Genomic DNA, 17,909 nt, shown 5'->3' with positions numbered 1-17,909 from the left:
TCACTATCTGTCTTTGCATGTGTTCATGTAGTACAATTCCAAGCACCATCTTTATTCATGAGATATTATCCTTGTTCTTAAACCTGATTGATTGCACTGTAGGTGACTGTAAATATAATCGTAGTTGTGCGGGCATGCATTAATCTATCAGTTCCTTTGCTTTCTGTCTGTGACAGCAGAAGACAGAGCAACACAATGCCACTCTATAGAGCATTACAGCACCACAATAACAATAGCCACTAGTGTTCCAAGTGCCAGGTAGTGACTCACACATGACCTAAGTAGGCCTTTACCAGTGCTGGTAGAGTAATGATGTGAATACTGTAAGTCTGTGGTATTTTACTGTACGCTTACAAAGAGGACAACAGAGGGAGACGAGTGCACTAGTTACATTGTAAATAATGAATGGAGTGCTTCAAAGTGGCTTCGAGGTATGGTGTCAATGCAGTTCTTAACAATGACAGTAACAAAGAGTTAACACAAAAGTTGATTACATGAAAGTGAACTAATGAGTGTATCATTTACAAGGAGGCGATAACTGCACACGTCACTGATGCATTTGAGACTTTGGGCATCACTGATGTGTGTCCAGTTCATATTAGATCTGCTTTCTAGAGCTCTAGAGTTCCCTGAGTAAATACAAACACTGATAATTGTCTGTGAAGTCTTTTGGTGTGAGTGCTATAGTATGTGTGAAGTGGGGTATATTTCTTTTCTCTGTCCTTAGGCTGTAAAAATCAAGGGTATATGTGCAGAAAATGTGAAATAAAGACAAACAAACAAAAATGATATTGGGATTTGGTTGTTTCCAAAGTCAACATAACCTTAAAATAAATGTAGCCTAATGAATTGAAGAAAAAAAGAAACGTTTTTCCTAAAGATATTTTCATAATCGCATAAGTATGTTCAAGTTTTAACATAATTTAAAACCACTTTCTTAAAGTCAGATTCTATTCATCGTTCCTCCATTTATCCGATTCAAGTTCTGGCTGGCTGGAGCCCATCTGTCTTAGGTGCAGTCTGGACAGGTCACCAGTTCCACATAGGAAGGCCGCAGTTGGCCTGTGGATTTGAACCCAAGATGTTGCTGCTGTGATCATCACATCAGCAACATTTTGATCATCACATCATCATCATCACCCTGCTGCCAAAGTCAGATTCCTACATGCAAACTTTTACTCAGATAAAAGGTATCAAGAAATAACTCACTGTTTGTCTGTGTTAGACCGTTACATAAAACTGGAGGATTTTGATCATGCTTTTAAGTGATTTGCTGCATGTCAAAATGTCCTGGAGTGCAGAAAGATGATCATGAAAATCAAAACTGCCATGGGTGTTTAATTACATTTTTGGATGTTATTGTGCCTTGAGCACCAACTAATACACATCACTTTACACTTATGAAAGTTCAATTTGCTTTATCAAAGAGCATAATTCTTCTTGTTCTTTTGGCTGCTTTCTTTAGCGAAGAATCTTCTCTTTTCCTTCTGCCTAGCATCTCCGTATTTAGTATCCTTTGTCTTATATAGCCACTATCGGTCCTCTGCACGTGTCTAAATCATGTCAGCCTTGTCTATAAACTGCTCAACATGAGCTGCCCTGTCAGTATTGCCTCAGAACCCGTCTCTACTGTAATTTCACCCTCACCTTAAACCAATCTGTCACTCCTACCACACATCTCATCAATGACTTGCTGATAACGCATATTTTTATTTAGATTTCTAAAGCGGCAATCATCATGTCAAGGTTTCGCTTAACAATAAATCAATCACTAAATCAATAAATCAATAAATAAATTCAATAAATTAAAAATAAATAAATAAAATGCACCCGTAATTGCGCATACCCGCCGCGAGAGGGAGACATTTCATGCGTGTCGCTGTTTCTGCGACGGAAGTGGGAAGTCAGAGGAGGCTGTACCTGCTGTACAGCTGTGCTCCGTGGCTAGCAGCTAACCTCCGTTGTGAAAGTATCGGGATCCGCTAATTAAATAAGTCATCTCGACAGCCACTCTGAGACTCTGAGTTTAACATGGGAAAAGGTGGAGGCACATTTGAGAGGCTTCTCGGTAAGTTAACAGCACATGCGTAAGTTGAGAGTAAAATAAGTAACTATAAGGCAGAGTGCGATGTTTTCCAGCGTATTGTTTTGACAGTCGATCGGGCTGTGGCTCCCAGGCCAGCTAGCTTTTTTTTCCTAGCCTGCTAACAAATTCGCTGCTATTGTTCGAAGGCCAAGAAATGCTAAGAAGTTAGCTGAAGCGAGCAGTTTTAACTCAAAGTCTGGTCCAGTTCTTGCGTTATCGCCTTGCTTTTAGTTAAGCTAACCAAGGCTGTTGTTGTGTTCCTGTGCGTTTCATACACGGTAATATACGATTAGCTGTTGCTTCACACATTAACTACCCCATATCCAAGGAAACCAGGCAGACAAACACAACGCTGGTATTCGTGAGGCGCTCTGTTGTCCTGAGTTTTTTTTAAAGACCACAACAGGTTGATTAGTTCGCTGACACCTGTCTATAATTAGCGACTGAGATACTTTGTGATCCACGTATAGACCTACGCTAACATCAGATGGCTAATAGTTGCTTTTACTCCATGACTAATCATAGAAAACAAGGCGTCTCTGTCGTAGCATGTTTCAACAGTTACCTTGGTTTAAAACGAGTCCCAAGTGAATTTCCAGTTATGCAACAACAAGTTTCTTGGGCTACAAAGATGAGCAGGTTAACTAGCGAACCTGGATGAAAAATGTATACACCCAGTAAATATCAAATTATTTTGTGAAGTGTCAAATGAATACGCAGCTGTGCATATTGATTACTATTAAACAATTTTCAGACATTTTAGGTCTCTTTAGTTCAGCTGGAGAGTTTTGCCTGCTCTGCCAATGTAACCAGTAATAATTTGATATTTGAGGCCTAAATATCAAAGTGTTTGTATTAAAACCATCAAATAGGTTATAAATCGTGTGTTTGATTCTTCTCACCAGTGATGGAAATGGTTTCAGAATTTAAATCCATTAAATATAATTCCTGCCGAACTTATCGTTGCAGTCCCAACTTGTTTTTCTCAAGGATTCAAGGATTTTTATTCCATTTCAAACGTGTGTATTCACATGAGGTGAAACTAAATTTAGCACTCAGGTCCCTATTTAACGCCAGCAACAATGAGAACGCACAAGAGAACTATACAGAAACAAGGAAGAGAAAACATATTTACAGTGTCATAGAGAATGAATAATAATTTTTTTAAGGGTATGGAGGATATTGCAAATACACAATCGGTGTCTTTGTTACGATTGGCTGGGAGAAGTAGACACAGAAGCAGTCTAAAAACATGGTGGTTCTGCTCTTGATACTCTGTGGCCTCCTGTCTGAGGGGAGGGGAACAAACACTGCATGTGCTTGGTGAGTGGGATCTTTCAAGATAGAGGAGGCCCTTTTCCTGTATCTGCTGGCGTAAATGTCTGTATTGATGGGGAGGCCCTCAGCAGAGGCGTTTTCTCTACCATCCTCAGGACACTCTTTCCCCACAAATCTGCAGAATACGTTTAAGACTGAGCTAACAAGTTCCCCGTACTGCAACCTCCTGAAAAAGTGGAAGCGTTGGTGTTTTTTTTTCTTAACCAGGACGGAAATGTTGTGACACCAGATAGGGTTTTCAGTGAGATCTACAGTCCACTTCCACAGTTGTTCTACTGATTTGCAGGGGCGGAAGCTAGTCTTTGTCCCTTCTAAAAAGCAAACTCATCTCCTTTTTTTTCTTGAACTTGATGCAGAGATACTACACCTGCACCACCTCTGCAGTTGTTTACCCCCTGCCTGTAGTCAGAATCGTTGTTGTTGAAGCATAAATTTTACCTGACGTTCAAAGTATAGAAGCAGATAAAAAAAAAAAAAAAAAAAAAAAGTCTGAACTGAGTAACGCACACCTCTAAACCTATGATCAGATTCGCAGTTTTATAGCAGATGTCATGTGTATTTAAAACATTTAATCTTTTTAAAGATATTTAACTCAAAATTAAACCACCATTATGTGTGGGTGATTGCTGAATTCACAGCACACATCCTTCAGTTTGACATGTAATAAGATGATATTTGGTTCCTAAAAATTGGGCAGTTTTTTATTTTATTTTATGATTTGCAAACAGGTCGTTTGTTGTGCTGAAAGTTGGATTAGGTTCCACTTGTATTTAGAAATGCAAATCAAGACCAGGTTTCATCTACTAAATGCATCGCAATCATATGCCAAACAGGATTATCACTTCGTGCTATCAGTGCTTTCCTGTTTTCCCCACAGTTCCACAGGGCATAACAAATGTCAGACCCAGGACTGCAGCGCTTTGGCACACCTGAATCATATGCAAGGCTATTTTTTTTCTGACAGCTGAACTCACGGAAGCATCTGTAGCAATAAAATATTTTTAGTTATCCCTGCTGATGATGATATAATAAATAAGTAGATCTCTATTATATCATTAAGGTTTGACACCGCAAACCTTTTGTGTAGTAATAGTTTGATATCATACAAAGATCGATCTGGAGTCCTACGTTAATAGCAGGAGTACAGATGTTTCTATAAAGCTTAAAGCATGTGGAAGAAGCATTTGTTCATGTGTAACTGCCGGTGCAGTTTTGTGGAGCAGCTGTTGTAGATGCCATTTGACAGACATGCATGTTAAAGCTTTCTGTACTCATGCAGATAAAGCCACCAGTCAACTGCTTCTGGAGACTGACTGGGAATCCATCCTGCAGATCTGTGATCTCATTCGACAGGGAGACACACAGTGAGTGATTCTGTCTTCTTCCCCTCTACAGTCACATCCTCCAGCAGCTGAAGATTTAATACAGCTTCGACTATTGTCTTCAATGTTTTTGAAATAAACATACTTGAGAGTTTGCTTATTGAATTTATGCCAATGATTCTGCATTAAGCGATATCTGTGTTTTTTGTCCTTGCAGAGCTAAATATGCCATTGGGGCCATTAAAAAGAAGCTGAATGACAAAAATCCACATGTGGCGATTTATGCACTTGAGGTAAGACGTGTGGAAAGTATACAATCAAAAATACAAAATCTCTGTTGCCTGTAAACATAGTTTGATTTTTGCTTTGGTTGGTGTGTTCTCTTGCTTTGTCACCTAACTGTGGGCAAAAGTAGACTTGGCATCTTTTGCGTTGGGTTGTTGAGAATAATGCAGCCTCACCCTTCAGGTCTTGGAGTCAGTGGTGAAGAACTGTGGCCAGACGGTGCACGATGAGGTGGCGAGTAAGCAAACCATGGAGGAACTGAAGGAGCTACTTAAGGTGACATTCATTTTATCTACTCCCTGTCTGCTCAGTTCCCACCACACTCTTCTCAATGTCATTCGGAGATGGCCTGTGTTGTCTTCTTACTGTGAAGCTTAATTTGGTGGCAGAGGTCAGGTGGAGCGGTTGCTTTGGCTTAATCAATGAAGAGTTTAGTCTTTATTCAAACCGTAGTGAAAAACACCGGCTCCAGATTCCCAAAGGTGTACATGTTAGAGTGATGTTAAAGTGAGCAGCCACACAGTGGTCTGATATTAAAGTAGTTGATACTAAATGAACTTTTTAAATAACAGGTTTAGAGTCTTTACAGTGCTTCAATTATATATTTTGGCTGGAGGCTTTATAAGCTTTCCCCCCCTCCTATGACTGCTCACTCTTTCAGCTGACTGGATTACAGCATGAGCTAGCAATATTTGATTGGATCCTAACTGTATCATGTGACACAGGCTGTATACCTCATGCTGGTTTCAACTTCCTGGTGATGTCATTGCCTTGTGACAGGAGTCTTTTTTTTTTTTTTTCCAGATGAAAACAAGGGACTTCCCACCTCACAGTGTTGATGAATTCAGTGTGTTATTTGACAGTAGAATACAGAAACAGGGAAAGTGGGCCTTTTCGTTTTTTGCTTTAATTGTGTGTAAATTCCTTGACTTCCAGAAACAGACGGAACCAAATGTCAGAAACAAGATCCTTTACCTGATCCAGGCCTGGGCTCACGCCTTCCGCAATGAACCCAAATATAAAGTGGTTCAAGACACCTATCAGATCATGAAAGTGGAAGGTAAGTTTGAACGAGCCGAGTGCTCTCATCTGAAATGAAACCAAAGGATCTCTGAAAGCTTACTGACCCAGAAAATGTTTTCTAACAGGCCACTTAAAACTGGGTGATACCAGTTCAGATGATTTGTAATGATAAAAACTGATTTTATTGATTCAAATATCATTGTCAAAAGGTACATCAGCAGCTAGTAGTTATTGCCTCTTTGTTATTTTTTTGTAGTTGTTGTAAACAGATTTTCTGCTTTTGTTTGTCTGCAGGTCACGTTTTCCCCGAGTTCAAGGAGAGTGACGCCATGTTTGCTGCTGAGAGAGTAAGATATTTTGTGTTTCTACTTTTACTGGTGTGTGAAGAGAGTTATGTTTTTGTGGCATGTGCCCCTTACATTGAGAAGTAGTTGAGTAATGTGATGTCTGCCTTGTTTATCCAGGCCCCTGACTGGGTTGACGCTGAGGAATGCCACCGGTGCAGAGTCCAGTTTGGCGTTATGACAAGAAAGGTAGGCCGGGCCTGCTTGTAACTAGGCCACTTGGAGGTTTTATGGTTTCCTTCATTCATTTGATGCTGTGAGTGTGTGTCTGCGTGTATGCAGTACGTTCTCACGGCGCATGTGTGGAAATCAACCTCATTTTGTGTTCTGTGCTTTCCCAGCACCACTGTCGAGCCTGTGGTCAGATTTTCTGCGGCAAGTGTTCGTCTAAGTACTCCACCATTCCGAAGTTTGGGATCGAGAAGGAAGTGCGTGTGTGCGAGCCCTGCTTCGAGCTGCTTAACAAGTGAGTCCACAGATGTGGTGGTTAAAATGTTAGAATTAGTGTGAAAAACAGGCTGTGTGTAACATGGTGGCCCTGGATAGTACAAGTGTTTATGTCTCACAATTATCTAGGGTGCAACAGATTAAACACAATGAACACGTGACTGATTTTATTCAAGGTAAAAATGATATGTAGCTGTGATATGACTTGGAAAAAATGATAGGTTAAATATATGCAGCTGTGGTGCTGAGGTAAAATGCAGAGAATGTGTTATGGAGAGAGGAAAGAGGGCAAATAGATGTGTGGTGGAATGAGGAAGTGCAGGAAAATATTCAAAGGAGGAGGGAAGCAAAAGAAAAGTGGGATAGTAGGGGAGATGAGTAAAGTAGACAAGAGTACTAGGAGGTTAGGGGTACAGCAGAGGTGGAAAAGGCTTAGAGTGAGCTGTATGTGAGGCTGGACGCTAAGGAACGAGAAAATAATTTTTATTGACTACCTAGGCAAAAAGATAAAGCTGGAAAGGATGTGCAGCACGTTAAGTTGATTAAGGGTAGTGATGAAAATGTACTAATGAGTGAGAGTGTGTTTTGAGAAATTGGAACAAATACCCTTAAAGAAAGACACGGAAAGACTTATAATGAAAAAATGGTATGTAGATATTTGAAGATAATGCCGGTTTTAAAAATAAACTATGTAAAAGTATGCAAATTATGTCTGCAACTGTGTAACGTGTTCTGAGGCATGTTTGCACATGTTTGACAGCTGATACTGAAAGACTGCTGGTAACACTGGGTGAAACATGCTGTGTAGTCAACTGCTCCAAGCAGTCGTTAAATTGTCTCACTCACAGCTGGTAATTCACAGGACAATGCAGAAAGATTTTAGCTGGACGTGTCAAGCTAAAATCAGGAAGTACTTAGTATGCTGCAACATGAGTACTTAATTTTTTTTTCTAAAAAGAAAAGAAATAGATGGATTGTGAAAACATGCAGACTATGTTTGTGGGCCTGTCTAGTAAGTAAGTAAAGTTTATAAGGCTTTTCACAAGACACGTTGTCACAAAGTGCTGTGCAAACAGAATAATTATAACGAAATATGATAGAAAATTAAAATACAGTTAATAGCAATACAAAACCAGGCTCAAAATAAAATGGAGATGATTAATAAACAGTGTCGACAAGAATCTAAGCAGAAGGTCTTGTTTAATACGTTTTTAACTGATGTCTATCAGAATGAACAGCTCAGAAAGCAGTTCAGTTTCCTTCTTTTGGCATCAGAAGAGAGTAAGAAAAGCGCTGGCTTTTAAAATGGACTGAAGCAAAGTGGAAAAGTGTTCTGTTTTCAGATGAATTGAAATTTGAAATTCTTTTTGGAAAACATGAATATTATATCCTCTGGACTGAAGAGGAGGTGGTTTGCTATCAGCGGTCAGTTGCATTCTTGATGGTACTGGGGACCTGGCAGCCTGCACATCTGGAAAGGCATTATCGGCACTGAAAGTTTTTAGAACAACATACGCTCCTATCCAAATGACGTCTTTTTCAGGGAAGGCTTTGCAAGACAGTAGTTGAAGAATATGCCTGCACTCCATACCTTTCACTGATTGAAAGCAGCAAAGAACACCTAGAATCACACAGGAATTGGACAGCATTCCTTAAGAAAAATGTTTACGTCCAAAAGAAAATAATAAATAACTGTATTGTAAAATAAGTTATGCAAACAACATAAAACGCCTTGTTTTATGTTGTAAATAACATTTTAATTTATGCCTTATAAATTAAAATGTTATTTACTTATTAGAAAACTTTCTTACATTAGTAGCAATAAAACAAGTTCTGACAGTATTATATTTCTTGTTTGAGGTAGTGCTAATGTGTATGTGTGTACACACACGTGTGCTAGTGAATGAGTGAGTGTGTGTGTGGGATCCTTTAAATCCGGCTGCAATGAAGCAAAGTGAGCATATCAACAGTTGTGCTTTGAGGCCGTTTTTCCTGCAGCAGAAAACAGACATTCTGATGATGATGATAATATTATTATAATGATGATAGTATATGTATGTATATATATCTGTATTTTCACTATTTCCTCCTTATTTTGGGGGGGGGGCAATCTGGACAAAATTTGTATGAACATCGTCGCACATACAACAATAAATAATGCTGAAGTAATTAGAGATGGCACCATACCACTTTTTTATGTCCGATACCGATATCATAAATTTGGATATCTGCCGATACCGGCAGATATAAAAAAGTATTTTTTTATATCTTGCTGCATTTTGTATAAGTTCATACTCACGTTTTAAAAAACAAAACACTAAAGCTATTCTGTTATACCTGTATGCAAAAAACACACTGCACCCAAAACATTTCATAGTTCAGCAAACTGACCAATCTAATAAACTTGAACCTACACGATCCTCCCTATTCTGGTATTTTAAAGAGTACTTAGCAGAAATATTAAAGAACCTAACTAATAGGGTTGTCAGCTCCCAGCAAAAAAAAATAAGGAACCACCCCCACCCTCCGCCTCGTGATGCTTAATCGACGTAATCAACTAGAAGTAATAAATCAGACATTAGGACATTTCAGCTTCGACTTCAAGAAATCGTGATATGCGTTTTCACTGTTTCCTGTAATTTATACACAGAACAAAGAGCTGATGAGCCAGATGTATTGATGATAAGGGTTGTTGTTTACTGTTTCTCTAATGTAGCAGCTTTCTGTATGTTAACTGGGGAAAAATACTTAAACACAAATATAACAGAACTTTAGTGAATAAGAACAACAAACTAAAACAAAGGTGTGTACCATACTTGGAAGCATTGTTTGTCAGTGTGTGTGTTTGGATGGAGATCCGAAATCCAAATGGGAGTAACTTGAAAGTGTTTCCCATGATGTTTTGTTGTATTGTTCTCTCTTTGGAGTGCTACTGTTGTTTCAAGCAGCATGCTTGAAACTCTGATTTACAAGGTTATTTGTCCTCCCTGATCCCTCTTCCTTAGCAGCCACCCCTCCCTCTCTCCTCCACTTAGGAAAGCTGAAGGAAAAGCCCCTTCCTCAGGCTCTGCTGAACTGCCACCTGAGTACCTGACCAGCCCACTGTCCCAGCAGTCACAGGTAATAATTTGAAACTCTTTATATCAATCACTGTCTTTCTGGATTTTTTTTGTTTTTGTTTTGTTACCTGTTAAATATAGGACTTAAATTATTTTCGAGTTATTATATTGTTGTTGTTTTTTTACATTTTAGACAGCTTTCTAGCCTTTTTGGAAAAAAGTTACCAAAATTGTCACACTGGAAATAAATAGTCATGTACATCCCATCATTCATTAGCTTAAAGAACCACCTTTACCAGCAATCACTTGAAATCAGTGTTTTCTAGCTGACTTTAATTCCCATATTGCTGTGGAGGAAATTTGTCCCAATCTTTCCTACAGTGTTGCTTTGGTTCACTGAGATTTGCAGGCAGAGCTCTCTTAATGTAATTCTACAGCATTTCAATCAAGCTGAATGTCTGGACTTTATTTGTGGTCATTATGAAACCTTTAGTGTTTTCTTTTTCAGCTATTCTGTTGTAGATTTGTTGTAGTTTAGATGATCCAGTTGCAGCCAAGCTTTCGCTGTTGGACTCTCCTGCTATATATTTCTCCTGCTCTTCTTTCTCACCAGATGCCCCCCAAGAGAGATGAGGCTGCCCTGCAGGAGGAGGAGGAGCTGCAGCTGGCCATAGCCCTTTCTCAAAGTGAGGCTGAGGAGAAGGAGCGAATGGTGGGTTGCTAAGCTGAAATGCTCATTTTTGGGTATGGATGTGTTTGTTTTCAGCTAGTATATAGAATAAAAGCTGACACACAGCTGAATGCTCAATTGCAGAGACATAAGAACTCGTACTCGATGTATCCCAAAACCGATCCCACCCCAGTGACTTCCTCTGCTCCTCCAGTCAGTACCCTCTACACTTCCCCTGTGGTAAGGCTGTTTCCAGCAAAATCACTTATACTCTACAAAATTTTTTTCATGATTTTAAAAGCATGTTTGAAAGATTTTTATTATTGTTAAGCAAATTTTAAAATGCATTTTTTGACTATTATGAAACACATTGCAGAACTCCTCTGCTCCATCAGCTGAAGATGTAGATCCTGAGGTACATGTGGTATATTGCTCTTCTCAAATGTTAACAGTATTGCTGATTAATGGAAATGCTACACCGTGCTTTTAAAGCTAATAAGGAAATATGACATCATTCCAGCTGGCCCGTTACCTGAACAGAACATATTGGGAGAAAAAACAGGAAGAGGCTCGCAAGAGTCCCACCCCCTCAGCCCCTGCCCCTGTGACATTGGCTGAGCCACTTCCGGCAATCAGTCAGCCCGTGGAAAGTCACGTCCCTGTCCAGCCTGTCAACATAGTGGAGGTATGCTGAAGTTGTGAGCTCTAAAAAAACAAAATCAAACTAAACACAAATGAGCCCCCGCTCATGGTTTGCCCTGTTCATCCCCTCTTTCAGCAGCAGTACCAGAATGGCGAATCAGAGGAGAACCATGAGCAGTTTCTGAAGGCTCTGCAGAATGCTGTCACCACCTTCCTGAACCGCATGAAGAGCAACCACATGCGTGGGCGAAGCATCACTAACGACAGCGCCGTGCTCTCACTCTTCCAGTCCATCAACAACATGCACCCACAGCTTTTGGACATCCTCAACCAGCTAGATGAGAAGCGATGTAAGCGTTGGCCTTGTGTAATTGTGTCCATGTTTATAGATTTCTCTCTCCCCATGTCCAGGCTCTGAACTGTGATGATCTGTGTCTTGTCAGTGTATTATGAAGGGCTGCAGGACAAGCTAGCTCAGGTTCGTGATGCTCGAGCCGCTCTCAACGCACTCCGGGACGAACACAGAGAGAAACTGCGTCGCGCTGCAGAGGAAGCGGAAAGACAGAGGCAGATCCAGCTGGCACAAAAACTGGAGATCATGAGGCAGAAGAAACAGGTACTGAACTGAATCTGTTCAATGAGAGTTCAGATATAATAGGCCATTACCATGCTCACAGGTATTTCTTTGGACCGCAGGAGTACCTGGAGATGCAAAGACAGTTGGCCATTCAGCGCCTCCAGGAGCAGGAGAAAGAGAGGCAGATGCGTTTGGAGCAGCAGAAGCACACCATCCAGATGAGGGCCCAGATGCCTGCTTTCTCTCTTCCCTATGCCCAGGTACACATTTTATACTCCATCTGGCCTCAGACTGAACTCAACCCAAGGATAATCTAGTCAGTAAATTCACTTGATATTGCAGAAACCAAATGTCTCAATAATAGCAGAAATATATGAACCTAAAGAATACATTTCAGCTAATGAAACATTTTTTAGATTTCAGCGGGAGACTTTTTATGTTTTTGAACTTTTTTAAGTTCATTGTAATCTTTTGGTGAAATTTTAATGCTGTCTTTATTTGCTGTTATGTAGATGCAGTCTTTGCCCCCCAATGTCGCGGGAGGGGTGGTATACCAACCCGGTGCTCCGCCCAGCTACCCAGGCACTTTCAGCCCCGCTGGTTCTGTGGAGGGTTCACCTATGCACAACATCTATATGAATCAGCCAGGGCAGACTGCACCAGCACAGTACCAGGCTATGCCTGGTCCTACCACAGGTGAGGAGGTTCACAAGAAAAAGGATCAGCTGAAAAGACAAGAAATCTACCAACTTTGGTCATCTGGTGTTACAATTAGCGATATGATCTAAAATCTTAATCGTTCACTACAATGTTTTGTGTCTCTCCCCCCCACCCCCTTTCTTTCAGATCCCAATATGGTTAATGCATACATGTACCCGCCTCCAGGAACTAATGGGCAGCCCGCTCCTCCGCCTGGTCAGGCTCCACCCACAACTAGTCCACCCTACTCCACCTATCAGCCCACACCTACGCAGGGTTACCAGGTCTGACAAAGCTCCACTTAAATTTTCTGATTAATACATGAAATGCCACAAAAACGTTTAAAGATGAATGCATCTCACTGTTCTCTGTGTTTTGTGCAGAATGTGGCCTCTCAGGCGCAGAGTATGCCCCCCATGTCCCAGGCACCCCCCACTAACGGTATGGGTTATATGGGTTACCAGCCGTACAATATGCAGAACATGATTTCAGCATTGCCGGGACAGGACCCCAATATGCCCCCCCAACAGCAGTACATGCCAGGCCAGCAGCCCATGTATCAGCAGGTCAGTTGTATATTTATATATTTGAAGCTTCTGACAGACTAAAAGTTAATTGGTTCAACTGTCATTCACAGTTAACGCATGAAAGCTTTCTTTATTTTTATCTTTGGTATTTTTATTTAGGTTATTTAAATGTCAGTCCTGGCTAATCTTCCTATTTTTACTTGTGCATTCATGCTGCTAGGTTGCTCCCCCTGGTGGCCCCCCGCAGCAGCAGCAACAGCCTCAGCAGCCGCAGCAGCAGGCACCTCAAGCCGTGCCGGGCAGCGCAGAGGCACAGCTCATCTCCTTCGACTGAAGGGCCTCACGCTGCTGGGTCTAACACACTACAGCTCCTCTCCCTGTTTGGTCTCTTTCTTCCCTCTCTGGACTCTGAGGATACCCTCTGGAAACACACACATAATTCCCACCTTCCACCTCGCTGTGATTTTTGTGGCAACGTGAAATATTGTGATGATGTTGCAGAACTGTTGCTCTCCTTGCCTCTCCCCCGCTGAAGTATAAAAATCAGGAGGGGTGAAGCTGCAATGGGAAGCGCCATAACCAAGAACCTTCACCCTCTTCCTCCTCCTTTCCAGCTGATATGTATGTAGTATCTCCTTATTAAATGAATAACTGAAGAGCAGAAATAGTCAGTGGTATTAAAGTTACAGAACATATGACCATTTAGGAGATTTAAAAAAAAAAAAAAAAAAAAGAGAGAAGAAGATGCAACCATCCTTTGTCTCACATTTTTCTAAATGCAAATTTGCATGTTGAAATTTCAGTTCTTTTCTGGAATGGAAGCAAATTATTTCAATGTGTTTTAACAGTTTAAGAAGTGACTGAGAAACATCTGTATTCACTGTTTAAGATGCTGTTGGTATGTCTGAAGAGTGACAGCACAGTCAGACACCTGGAAAAAATCTCACTAATGCATAAGCAGTAGTTTTCATATCATCCCTTCTCATAATTACAAATTAGTCTTCTTTTTTAATTGGGGGGGGGGGGGGGGGGCATTTATTTGTTGTGTGCTGCTTCAACTGTGTGTTAATATAGTTTGAGAGACGATGCAGGGATTAGCACGTTATGGGAGAACTGTTTAGAAAATTAGCTGGGTGGTTGTTTCGTCTTCATCAATTATACTTAATTAACTAAATCATTAAAAATCCGCAATTAGTAACAATAAAATATTCATACTAAAAGCAGTCCAGCAGTTCTAATAGCATCTTGCATCCCTTCTGTTAAAGCGACTGGTGTTGCCGAACATCAAGTGCCATCACAAAACAGAAGCATATGAACTTAACCTGTAATAAAGTGCAAGTTTCCTCCACCAGTCCCAGCCTACATTCTATTAGTTGTAATTTTCACATATACAGATGCCTGCATCGGGAGTACATGTGGGCACTCTTTCTAAAGTCTACTTGAGTATCCAGAAGTGAAGAAAAGCTTGCAGAGCAAACATGATGTGCTGCATGTATGTATCACACACCCGATCAGTGGTTTCTGTAACTCTTCAGTTGGCGTCTGTGAACTTCTTTATTCCAACATACTGATCTGACTTTGAAGTAATTTTAAAATTATATTTAATAAATATCTGGTTCTTACTGTCCACGTGCCTCGACTTGTATTTTGTAACCACACACAGAGGAGGGTTTTTTTTTTAAGCTTTTATTCAACTATATCCATTATCAGATTGCAGAATTGTCTTACAAATATAAAGACTATAGACTTACACTCATAAGTGATGTGAACTAATTAATGTCCTTTTGGTATTTTGGCTTCTTTAGAGTTTTCTGAAGATGAGGCATTTGTAGTATTCTTCCATCTCAATCTAAAAGAAGGAAACATTACAAGTGTAAAAGGCATGCTGCTGGGAGGTGGAATCGCCTCTAAGCCGAGATACATGACTTACTATCCGCTCCATACGCATCCCGTTCCCATAGGCCAGCTGTCTGAGCACGTCGATATCTGGAAGACCCCAGTCTGGATTCCTGTATGCAACAGAACCAAACATGGTTCATATCTTATCCTAACAGCCAACCACATACACATATTACCAAATAGCTGCTACTCACATTTTTCGTAGCTCCTCATCCAGCTTTTCATTACAACTTGGTGTGATGATGCCATTAACAGCATACACCTGAGAAATGTTTTAATTTGACATCAGTTAGTAGGTTCAGGTTTATTTGTAGTGTAATTAAAAATCATTACGTACCCCATATGTTATCAAAAGGCCGTTTTGTTTGAGGATCTGTCCTGCTCCACTGAACGCTCCCTGAGAAAATGATAAGTACAGGGAGTGCAGAATTATTAGGCAAATGAGTATTTTGTCCACACCATCCTCTGCATGCATGTTGTCTTACTCCAAGCTGTATAGGCTCGAAAGCCTACTACCAATTAAGCATATTAGGTGACGTGCATCTCTGTAATGAGAAGGGGTGTGGTCTAATGACATCAACACCGTATATCAGGTGTGCATAATTATTAGGCAACGTCCTTTCCTTTGGCAAAATGGGTCAAAAGAAGGACTTGCCAGGCTCAGAAAAGTCAAAAATAGTGAGATATCTTGCAGAGGGATGCAGCAATCTCAAAATTGCAAAGCTTCTGAAGCGTGATCATCGAACAATCAAGCGTTTCATTCAAAATAGTCAACAGGGTCGCAAGAAGCGTGTGGAAAAACCAAGGCGCAAAATAATTGCCCATGAACTGAGAAAAGTCAAGCGTGCAGCTGCCAAGATGCCACTTGCCACCAGTTTGGCCATATTTCAGAGCTGCAACATCACTGGAGTGCCCAAAAGCACAAGGTGTGCAATACTCAGAGACATGGCCAAGGTAAGAAAGGCTGAAAGACGACCACCACTGAACCAGACACACAAGCTGAAACGTCAAGACTGGGCCAAGAAATATCTCAAGACTGATTTTTCTAAGGTTTTATGGACTGATGAAATGAGAGTGAGTCTTGATGGGCCAGATGGATGGGCCCGTGGCTGGATTGGTAAAGGGCAGAGAGCTCCAGTCCGACTCAGACGCCAGCAAGGTGGAGGTGGAGTACAGGTTTGGGCTGGTATCATCAAAGATGAGCTTGTGGGGCCTTTTCGGGTTGAGGATGGAGTCAAGCTCAACTCCCAGTCCTACTGCTAGTTTCTGGAAGACACCTTCTTCAAGCAGTGGTACAGGAAGAAGTCTGCATCCTTCAAGAAAAACATGATTTTCATGCAGGACAATGCTCCATCACACGCGTCCAAGTACTCCACAGCGTGGCTGGCAAGAAAGGGTATAAAAGAAGAAAAACTAATGACATGGCCACCTTGTTCACCTGATCTGAACCCCATTGAGAACCTGTGGTCCATCATCAAATGTGAGATTTACAAGGAGGGAAAACAGTACACCTCTCTGAACAGTGTCTGGGAGGCTGTGGTTGCTGCTGCACGCAATGTTGATGGTGAACAGATCAAAACACTGACAGAATCCATGGATGGCAGGCTTTTGAGTGTCCTTGCAAAGAAAGGTGGCTATATTGGTCGCTGATTTGTTTTTGTTTTGTTTTTGAATGTCAGAAATGTATATTTGTGAATGTGGAGATGTTATATTTGTTTCATAGGTAAAAATAAATCATTGAAATGGGTATATATTTGTTTTTTGTTAAGTTGCCTAATAATTATGCACAGTAATAGTCACCTGCACACACAGATATCCCCCTAAAATAGCTAAAACTAAAAACAAACTAAAAACTACTTCCAAAAACATTCAGCTTTGATATTAATGAGTTTTGTGGGTTCATTGAGAACATGGTTGTTGTTCAATAATAAAATTATTCCTCAAAAATACAACTTGCCTAATAATTCTGCACTCCCTGTAAATAAAATACTGTAGGGATTTATCTCAAGCTCTTCAGTTGATTTATAAGCAACCAGGCCTACCTGGGCTGTTTTGAAGGAGCTGTATTGCAGTAAATTAATGGAAATAATAACGTCACAGGAGTTGTGACTCAGTCCTGCCCATTTCTCCCACGGATCACTGGCATCCAGGTGAACAGGTGGTAGCACCGTCTTTGCTTGGGTTGCAGCAATATATGCCTTGATACTGCCAACAAGGTGTGTGCGAGCTTCATTTTAGATTTAATGTCAAATCCGTAGACTTCAACAAATCACTTGTTTAAATAGATCATTGATTTAACTGGAATATGTTTGTAAATCTTTCTGTCACACATAACTATACTGACACGTCAACATGGCAAGCACTTTCTGAAAGGCACAAACCTCTCTAGAGAATCCTCTTTGATGTCTGATGGCTGCCAAATGACAAAGGGCATCTTCTGAGCAAACCGTATGATATGCTGGCCAGTTCCAGAACCAAGCTCTAAAGCAAATAACTGCCTGTGTGACTGGCTCTCCAACACATCTTCGAGCACTGAACAAAGACTCTCCCAGTTCCTTTCAGCCTGAGGAGACAGCAGCATGGCCTGAAGGAAAAAGAAAAGAAAAGATGTGTGCCTCTTTTATCTAGCATTGCACTCCCATGCATTGCATTGTTCTCTCAGTGGATGCTTCTTACCTTTTATTTGCACTGGCGATAAAGGCCAGTGGAGGGAATGGCATGTTGGTGGAAGACAGTAGCAGCAGATGGGTGGAGAGATTACCTGGTTAAGAGGATTTCCTTCATGCTCTTTCCCAGTGTCCAAGTGCCCAGCACTGGTACGCTACAGGTAGGACATACGCATGTGCACATGCACAGCAAATAGTAGGACAGCTATAGTCTTGAGTCACCTCTTATTTCTTTCTACTTTGCATGCAAGGAGCCAGTCCACTTTACATTTTTAAAGTGGTCTTGACCAATAATTCTCCAATTCTGACTTTTCACTCATTTACT

The 17,909-nt window shown here is 40.8% G+C and overlaps 2 protein-coding genes across 8 annotated transcripts; one reads left to right on the top strand and one right to left on the bottom strand.

Moving 5' to 3' along the window:
* The first annotated feature begins 1,889 nt into the window (after positions 1–1,889).
* On the top strand, positions 1,890–14,646 carry hgs (hepatocyte growth factor-regulated tyrosine kinase substrate). Of its 6 annotated transcripts, none has more exons than XM_084925763.1 (20): positions 1,890–2,068; positions 4,704–4,788; positions 4,964–5,039; positions 5,215–5,307; positions 5,968–6,091; positions 6,349–6,401; positions 6,519–6,587; positions 6,740–6,864; positions 9,881–9,965; positions 10,518–10,616; positions 10,719–10,814; positions 10,951–10,989; positions 11,095–11,259; positions 11,356–11,566; positions 11,660–11,832; positions 11,913–12,053; positions 12,306–12,489; positions 12,640–12,776; positions 12,876–13,058; positions 13,240–14,646. In XM_084925763.1, the coding sequence occupies exons 1-20, from the start codon at positions 2,032–2,034 to the stop codon at positions 13,351–13,353; spliced, it is 2,289 nt and encodes a 762-aa protein (XP_084781889.1). In that variant the 5' UTR covers positions 1,890–2,031; the 3' UTR covers positions 13,354–14,646. The 6 variants fall into 6 exon arrangements, with proteins under 6 accessions (XP_084781889.1, XP_084781886.1, XP_084781887.1 ...); XM_084925760.1 differs by having other exon boundaries at positions 9,854–9,965; positions 11,353–11,566; XM_084925761.1 differs by having other exon boundaries at positions 1,891–2,068; positions 5,974–6,091; positions 9,851–9,965; positions 11,353–11,566.
* Positions 14,041–17,776, bottom strand: LOC146388445 (methyltransferase-like 26 B). Of its 2 annotated transcripts, XM_084925765.1 has the most exons (7): positions 17,595–17,776; positions 17,300–17,502; positions 16,961–17,123; positions 15,256–15,315; positions 15,113–15,180; positions 14,950–15,028; positions 14,041–14,868 (listed from the first exon to the last, which is right to left on the bottom strand). In XM_084925765.1, exons 2-7 carry the CDS (start codon positions 17,497–17,499, stop codon positions 14,821–14,823), a joined length of 618 nt encoding a protein of 205 aa, XP_084781891.1. In that variant the 5' UTR covers positions 17,500–17,502; positions 17,595–17,776; the 3' UTR covers positions 14,041–14,820. The 2 variants fall into 2 exon arrangements, with proteins under 2 accessions (XP_084781891.1, XP_084781890.1); XM_084925764.1 differs by having other exon boundaries at positions 14,041–15,028.
* Between the last annotated feature and the right edge of the window lie 133 nt (positions 17,777–17,909).

Source organism: Perissodus microlepis, chromosome 4 (assembly GCF_051167445.1).
Source record: "Perissodus microlepis isolate ML-2025 ecotype Zambia chromosome 4, ASM5116744v1, whole genome shotgun sequence".
Lineage (NCBI taxonomy): Eukaryota > Metazoa > Chordata > Actinopteri > Cichliformes > Cichlidae > Perissodus > Perissodus microlepis.
Note: the sequence above shows the minus strand (reverse complement) of the source record. Positions and strands in the feature narration are given on the sequence as shown.